Source organism: Myotis myotis, unplaced genomic scaffold, assembly GCF_014108235.1.
Source record: "Myotis myotis isolate mMyoMyo1 unplaced genomic scaffold, mMyoMyo1.p scaffold_m19_p_3, whole genome shotgun sequence".
In the NCBI taxonomy this organism is placed as follows: domain Eukaryota; kingdom Metazoa; phylum Chordata; class Mammalia; order Chiroptera; family Vespertilionidae; genus Myotis; species Myotis myotis.
This window is the reverse complement of record NW_023416335.1, coordinates 7,251,980-7,260,429: the sequence shown is the minus strand read 5'-3', so window position 1 is coordinate 7,260,429 and position 8,450 is coordinate 7,251,980. Positions and strand designations below refer to the sequence as shown.

At 41.2% G+C, this 8,450-nt stretch overlaps 1 protein-coding gene across 1 annotated transcript; it reads left to right on the top strand.

Annotated features, from left to right (window-relative positions):
* Positions 1-195: 195 nt before the first annotated feature.
* Positions 196-7,570, top strand: LOC118651793 (plasma kallikrein-like). The gene is made up of 4 exons (XM_036301356.1): positions 196-235; positions 814-872; positions 4,614-4,776; positions 7,411-7,570. The coding sequence occupies exons 2-4, from the start codon at positions 815-817 to the stop codon at positions 7,553-7,555; spliced, it is 366 nt and encodes a 121-aa protein (XP_036157249.1). The 5' UTR covers positions 196-235; position 814; the 3' UTR covers positions 7,556-7,570.
* Positions 7,571-8,450: the final 880 nt, after the last annotated feature.

Sequence of the window (8,450 nt, the reverse complement as noted above, 5' to 3'; positions counted from 1 at the left end):
ACCTATGCTTTTATTATATAGGATAGTTGGACACAGGAATGGCATGTTCATGGACCATGTTGACAGGACAAAATGCTGAAACTTGGCAGGAAGGTATTAATAGTGAAGGCAAGCAAACAGAGCCTGCAGGGAGGCTGTGTTTGCTTCCCTCCCAGCAGGGAGGCTGCTGACGGTGGCCCTTTGTCAGAGTCAGGAGACCCTCAGCCCAGAAGCTCGGAAGCAGCCCTGCCTTCAGGTAGAGAATTTCTATTATTCCCACTGCTTCCAAATAAAGCAGGTTTTAAAAAAATTAAGTCTAGTTTTTACGTTATGAAGAAGCCACTAGTTTATTTTAATTGCCTGCCTATTTAGAAAATGTTGAAGAAACGTGTTCTTATATGTGGACATATTTAAGTGTTAGCTATTTTAAATGCTAAGAATATTGGCTGATTTAAAAATTAATACATGCATTTGAATATTTTGAGAGTTTTACTTGGGGATATTATTGCCATTATTTACAGTAATTTTCTTTCTGCTCAAATCAAGAGGATTCACAACTGTTTAGTTCCCTTTTACCAACTCCCTTTCCATAATTACGAACAATACAGGTGACAAAGGAGCAATGAACACAATTATTCCTCTGGATGTCTCAATTTGCATCTTGTGTCGAGTCCGGGAGCACAAAATGTGTAGGAAACCCATGTTCTCTATATGGTAATTGTGTGCTTTGATTCACCATCCACACGTTGAGGAGAAACTCTACGTCACTTAGATTAAAGCTCATGTTCAATAGCCCTCACCCAGCACTCACACATGTGCTGCTTTCTCTTTTAGGATGGTTCCCTCCAGGCAAGCAGCTTATTTCATTTGCTTGTTTGCTACAGTCTCCTGTGGTGAGTGGATTATCTACAAGACGTCCAGTTAAGGGTGTGGGAGGGAAGTTAGGAAGGACGGGGCACCACTGGAAAAAGCTACTGAACAGAGAGCTTTGGGGAAGGAGCCAGGCCCTAATAAGTCAGGACACGTCCTTTGCATGCTCAGTATTTCCCAGGCACCTCAGGGCAAGGAGCCCAGGAGTGGGAGTGCCTCTGGGTATGTGTTGGCAGAAACTTCTGTTTGGAAAGGACTCCCTGCAAAGCAGCTTGAAAACAATCAGCCTTCTATCAACATTAGTTAAAAATCAACTCTGTCTGAATGTTCCAGAGTGCCCAGCATTTCAAAGTGCCCGTGTCCAATCTGAGTATCCTAATAGGTACACAGTACATACTTTGATTCTTATAGGCAACCTGCGAACCATTTCAAAATTGTAAGTTTCTGGTTTAAATTCAATTCAATAAGCCATCCATTTGAGTAGCTCTAGTTTCAACAAACCAGTGGTTTTGACCTTACTTCTCTCTCTCTAGTCCATGAAATTTTCAGGGAATTAGGATGAGTACGGACACTGTTTCCCATGAATCCTGCTAGAGCGGCGTTTGGTCTGTGCCGCCCTTACGGGTGGATTTGGAGTCTATGTTGACTTAGGATGAGGCCACCACAGTGCTGTTTACTTATTTCTCAGATGTATGGCTGAGACAAACCCTCCTGGGTAAAGGTTGTGTTTCTAAAAAGAGATAATTTCTTCAGGAAGAAGCTTTTATTTTCTAAACCGCAACTCCCCTCCATCTGTCCCCTCACTCTTCATAGTTCTTCTGAGCCATAATCATCACCACGCACAAATCCACTGATGCTGAGGATTAGAAGCCAGAGATGCCCTGGACCATGGCCACTAAATTTTCTCTTTATGGAAAAAAAAATTATATATGTTCATGCTAGGAAAATGAAGGTGCAAGTAAGCAGAAAATGAGAGACTACATATTGTCTATAATCTCATCATTCAGAAATGGCTACTTTTAAAGGTCTTTTGTTTAATCTTTCATTTATTTTTCTACATGTGTCTACTTACACATTTAACAAAGATGTTATTAATCATAGATATTTTTATTACTCACGTTTCCTATTCATAGCTATCTTCTCGCATGAGTTGGTATGTCATATTATTTGAAGCTTAGCATTCCCCCATTCATGTTATTTTTGTATGCAGGTTTCTGCACACATATTCAGTTATTTTGGTAGAATAACCTTTTAGAAATAAGGTAGAAAGGTGTGGGTGTTTTGGAAGGTTTCATGCTCTACATTGTGAAATTCACTTCCAGAAAGGCTATTCCTACGCTGACTTTCTCCCCAGCACATGGGAGGGTCATTTCGCCACTTAGGCTGACTGGAATATTCATCAGTTGTTCCTCTCCTGGCACCTCCTCGCCTCTCTCATCTCTGGGAGACTGCGGCCTCCCAGTTAGGGTCCATGCGGTTGTGGCTGTGACCCAGGCAGGCCTGACCCGGTAAGTGCACACAGCCTGCTGCCTGAGGGGACCTGCTCAGGGCCACCGCCTGGCAACAACACTATTGTTTGCACTTCTAGAGATAATACTGATTGTTTTTCCCTTCAAACTGGACTTGAGCTTGGGAGCACAGAGAGGCCTGGGCTCTGACGCGGTCTTGCCATTATGTGGAGCAAAGGCGACACCGAAGCAGAGCAATCGTCTGCAGACAAATGGTGTTATGATAGGGTCAGCTGAGCCCCACGCCCACGTCTGCCTGAATCCAGATTCCCCATGGACTCTGGGGTCTGAGCCCGTACATTTCATTTGTATCAGTTACGTTGAACTTTGAACTAGGCTTTTGGTTTGTTTTTTTATCATTTGCAACTGACTTTAGTACCTCAACACAGGGTACTTAGATCATTTAAAATGTTTGCTACTCTGGTGAGTAAAATGGCATCTAGTTGATTAAACTTGTCTGTATTTATGATTCTTAACATTTTCTCATGTACATAATCAGTTGCTTGTTTTACTTTTTCAAATTACCTTTTCATATCCTTCACCCAATTTATAAAAATCAGAGTGCTTTTCTTGTCCTTATTCATTATGTAATTTTTTTAAACAAAACCAAATAGCCCAAAGTCTATGGACACAGGGCCCAATGTGATATAACATAACTTCATGTTATGAGATAACTTATGTAACATTGTTTTACAGACACTCTAAAATACAATACAAAAAGCCTCTCATCAAATTGTCGTCGTCATCATCATCATCATCATCACCAACTTATAAGGATAAACAAGAACACTCACTAGAACTTTCTTTCTGCTTCTCTCTAACGTTAGTGTATTTCTAGCTGCCTTACCCACAGCCAACTCACCTGGCAGTTGACAAAGGCTCAGGCCCAGAATGGGGGCTCTCAGCTAACACCAGTCATTGTGTGCACCCTTTCTGAGCATTGAGATGGGGAAGGTGGTAGCTTAGTAATTATGAATCAGCCGAAAGCACCAGTCGCCTAAGAAGCAGGCCATTCCTGCATACTTGGCACTTGTATTCCCAGAAGCTCCAACCTAAAGAGCTCTCTGCTCTTCCTAAATATAAACCTTACCCAAAGGCAAGTCATCTTAGCCACACCTCTGAGCGGGAGAGAAGCAATTTTGTTAGGTTGGGTGTCATAATAGAGCCCAGGGCTAGAATCCTCAGAGGGGTTGGACAGTGCAGAGGAAATTTAAACTTGAGTGTTAATGAAATACCTGTGTCTAAGCTGAAAGACAATACAAAAATAGACATGGTTAAAGTTGAAGCGTGACTGCTGCCCTAAGCCATGGACAAGGTTGTTACGGGAATATCCTGTGGTTAACGGACAGTTGACCAGCCAGACGGAACGCACTACTGGGGTTGGAAAAGCTTATTAAGCAGACTTTGAAGTGTGCCTTTCCAGATAACAATAATATGTGGGATGCAGGGCACTTTAGAACTATGAACAATTCCAAACAGCAAACACCTCCAAATATATTTTCAGCTTGGCATATACATGCATTTGCTTAAATTATCTAAAAATAGTGCTTGTAGAAACTGAGCCAGCACTGCCAAGCCCTCATGCCTAAAGTAATAAATGCCCAATAAGGGTTAATTTGCTCTATTAAACTGAGATGAGGAAGAACATTTAATATTGGACAATAAAAGGGAACAAGATGGGAAGTTGAAAGGGCCGGGTTTATGTCCCGGGACACTCATTAACCCTGTGGATCATGGATAAGTCGGTGCTGCCCCAAAACCCAGTTACTTAACTGCTTTCTTAAAAAAAGAGAAAGTCAGATGCACCTGGTCAAGCCTGTCTCCAGCTTCCCTTACAGAACTCTTGTGAGAATCTAGGGGGATGTTTGTTAAGAAAGTGTTTTGAAAAGAGACCATATATCATTATTTTTAAGACATGATATTTTCATAGCATGTCAGGCAACAGGAAGAAGCCAAGCTAGGAGTGAGTTTTCTTGGCAGTAATTTATGTGCAAATTATTATATGATTGAATAAAAATCTACCCCAGTGTTTTTTTTCATATGGAAGTACCCATAAAATACCCTTTAATCATACCTTGTTCAAATAGTGGCCTTAATATGTTTTATTCTGCCTTTATACTTAAGGTCATGTTGCACAGATCTTTGGGAATTCCATCGAGGAATTAAGAAGCATCAGGACACAGATACATTTCTATTAAAAGCATTATTTGCATTTGTTCCAAATTGACGTGTGTTTTTTCAATGATAATATCACAGGATGCCTATCTCAACTACATGAGAATGTCTTCTTCAGAGGCGGGGATGTGACCGCCATGTACACCCCGAGCACCCATCACTGCCAGGTCATGTGCACCTTTCACCCCAGGTGTTTGCTATTCAGCTTTCTCCCTGCAAGTATAACTAACAGCACAGATAAAAGGTAAGAGGTTGCCGAAACCGGTTTGGCTCAGTGGATAGAGCGTCGGCTTGCGGACTGAAAGGTCGCAGGTTCGATTCTGGTCAAGGGCATGTACCTGGGTTGCGGGCACATCCCCAGTGGGAGATGTGCAGGAGGCAGCTGATCGATGTTCCTCTCTCATCGATGTTTCTAACTCTCTATCTCTCTCCCTTCCTCTCTGTAAAAAATCAATAAAATATATTTAAAAAAAAAAAAAAAAGGTAAGAGGTAATATTTCCTTATTGAGGAAGCCAGTCATTTTTCAAAATGGAAGCAGTTGTGTGCAAAGTGGTACAGCATCTCACAGGGGTACGCTTCTCAAATGGGGTTCAAAGAATCACCTAGAGTGGATCTTACAAAAGGAATTTCTTAGGCCAGTGGTCGTCAAACTGTGGTTCTCTAGCCACATGTGGCTTTTTGGCCCCTTGAGTGTGGCCACGAAGTTTCAATCGCACTGTATGTGCACGCCCGCACGTGGTATTTTGTGGAAGAGCCACACTCAAAGGGCCGCAGTTTGCCAACCACTGTCTTAGGCTGAAGCCCAGACCTACTGAACCAAAGTCGCTTTGGCCTGGAAACTGCATTCTAAACAAGTGCTGCATTCACTTAAAGTAGTAGAAAGTAGTCATTTTCTATCAAAGGTTTATAAGGAAAATGCTTGTGAATCGTCGGGTGAAGCGATTGTTTCAAGAAGGGATTTAATAACAGGTGTACATTTCACCTGCTCAAGAACTCATGGTCACAACTGCCAATAGCACAGTCCTAGGAAAATAGAATGGAAAGCAAGCATTTTGTTGAGAATATAATTGAATAAGATCCAGAACTTGTGACCTTGGGAGGGGCCTGGACTGAATGGTGCTTATAATAAGATAGTTGGGTCATTGAGGGTACATATGGGGAGTGAATATATATTTTTAACTGGTAATTTGGAAAAGGAAGGGTACTGAAAAAATATGACCTAATAACATTAAAAATATTATTAGGTCATAAAGTTGCCTAAATACAGCCATAGCTCGATTGTTCTTTTCTTTAATTTTGATCAATGTCCAGAATGAATGTTTCTTAATCATTCCCATGTCCAATTTTATAATTCTTTTTTACTCTTCACTGCATTTGAATTTAAAAAAAAATAGGAATTAGACAATCATCCTTTGATTCTATATGTTAAACTTGTAGAGAAAACCCATATTGGATGTGAGAGACTATAACTTTATAAATAAAAAGTTGAGCTAGATTGTAGAATACTTCTGAATAATGAAATTACCATTAAAATTGACATTAAAGGCCCTAACCGGTTTGGCTCAGTGGATAGAGGGTCAGCCTGCGGACTGAAAGGTCCCAGGTTCGATTCTGGTCAAGGGCATGTACCTTGGTTGCGAGCAACATCCCCAGTAGGGGGTGTGCAGGAGGCAGCTGATCGATGTTTCTCTCTCATCAATGTTTCTAACTCTCTATCCCTCTCCCTTCCTCTCTGTAAAAAAAATCAATAATATATATATATATATAGGTTGACATTAAAGATGGAAAAAAGTCTTTCATCAGGTGTGGACTAGAAGGAGTTAGAAGCAAGATAAACACCATATGTAGATTCAACTCTTATGACTGACATAATTTCTTTTTGTTGTTATTAATTCTCACACAAGGATATTTTTCCTTTGATTTTTTTAGAGAGACTGGAAGAGATAGAGAAAGACAGAGACATTGATGTGAGAGAAACACATGGATTGGTTGCCTCTTATCCATGGTCTGACCAGGGCCTGGGCCTGCAACCAAGTTATGTGCCCTTGCCAAAATTGAACCCAGGACCCTTTGGTCCACAGGCCGACACTCTATCCACTGAGCCAAACTGACAAGGGCTATATATTTTTTGTTATTTAATTGATTTCAGAGAGCGAGTAAGGGAGAGGGAGAGAGGGATAGAAACATCAATGATGAGAATCTTTGATCGGCTGCCTCCTGCATGCTCCCTACTGGGGATCGAGCCTGTAACCGAGTTATGTTTCCTGATCTGGAATCCAACTGTGACCTCCTGAGCCACATAGGTGAGGAGGAAATTATTTCTTAAGTAAATGAAAGCATATATAAAAATAATCACCAGGTAGGAACTTAATTCCCCAAAAGTTTAGGACCTCAGGAAAAGTCATTAACTCTTTAATGTAATTGACTTTCTTTACTTAAAAATGTGAATGTAAAGGAAAACAAGACTGAAGTTAGGTATTACAAATACCATTAAATATTATTGTATTGCCTCTAAGAATGTTCTTCCCAGCAAGTGTCAGGGAAACTGCCCTGTTTTTCTTATTGCTGACTCTATTGATTAGTGTACAAAAATGCTAGACATTTCCTCAATGTGTGTTTATTTTTTAAAAAATATATTTTATTGATTTGTTTACAGAGAGGAAGGGAAAGGGATAGAAGATTTGAAACATTGATCAGCTGCCTCCTGCACACACCCTACTGGGGTTGTGCCTGCAACCAAGGTACATGCCCTTGACCGGAATTGAACCTGGGACCCTTGAATTCACAGGCTGACACTCTATCCACTGAGCAAAACCAGTTAGGGCTCAATGTGTGTTTATTACTCTACTGCCTAAGTGACGCTGCTTTTGAAAACAGGTTTGGTTGCTTCTTGAAAGACAGTGTTACAGGAGCTCTGCCAAGAGTGCCACGGAGAAGTGCAATTTCTGGACATTCCTTAAAGCAATGTGGTCATCGAATAAGCGGTAAGGTGTGGATTCCTCAGCTCAGTTTGCATGAATAATGAGTCTCCCTAAGAGTAGCTTCCGCTCCAAGTCCATATTCCCGCAGGTATGTGGAAGGGAGCGCTGAGAAAGGTGACAGAGAGGGGCAGTGCTCTGGACGTATCTTCTTGTCTTTAGCCCACACATGCTCAGCGAGCCTCTATTATTTATGAGGCTAGCACTACAGGGTAAGAGTTGCAAAAAGGAAACACACACCCAGATAGCGGTCTTCCCTTGATTCCGGATTTAAAGAGAACACAGAGGGGTGTCACCCCAGTGGTTCTTCCTGATTCTCGCCGAGGGCGATGTTGTCATTTTTCCAGCGGGCATTTGACAGTGTTTGGAGACTTTTTTCAGTTGTTACAACTTGGGGATGATGCTATTAGCATCCAGTGAGTAGATATCAGAGATACCGCTAAACATTCCACAGGCACAAGGAAGACCTCCAGCAAAGAGACTGTACCCCAAATATCAACAGTGCCAAGGTTAGGAAACCCTGCTAACCCCTCACCCTGAAGGGCTGGGTTCTGTAATTCTTGCTAAAAATAACACTGCTTAGAAGAAACAGGAGGCCAGGAAACTGTAATTCTGATGTTTATTGCTACTAATGTCTTGGGAAACAATTCCCAATTCTATCCTCATAAATTTAAGGCAAATGACCTATAACTCTCACATGACCGATCAGAAAACAAACAAGTACTAAAAAGGTTCTCTTAACTGATAGGTTGGCAGAAACTAAAAATAATCATGTTGTGCCTCTTCACCTTTGCTATTCTATTTCCTATCTACAGTTAACCTTGTAGTTTCAAATTTCAGATGTTTACAAACTTTCCATTCTTTCCTCTCCCATTAACACCAATGCCTTAGCACACAACATTTTGTGCCTGCATTTTGTAAAGTAAGCAGCCCTTAGTT

Excerpts from the sequence above, each read along its gene's own strand:
- LOC118651793 (XM_036301356.1), top strand. The coding sequence starts at position 815 with ATGGTTCCCTCCAGGCAAGCAGCTTATTTCATTTGCTTGTTTGCTACA. Across the intron at positions 873-4,613 it reads GTTTGCTACAGTCTCCTGTG|GATGCCTATCTCAACTACAT; the intron begins GTGAGTGGATTA and ends ATAATATCACAG. Across the intron at positions 4,777-7,410 it reads ACTAACAGCACAGATAAAAG|GTTTGGTTGCTTCTTGAAAG; the intron begins GTAAGAGGTTGC and ends TTTTGAAAACAG.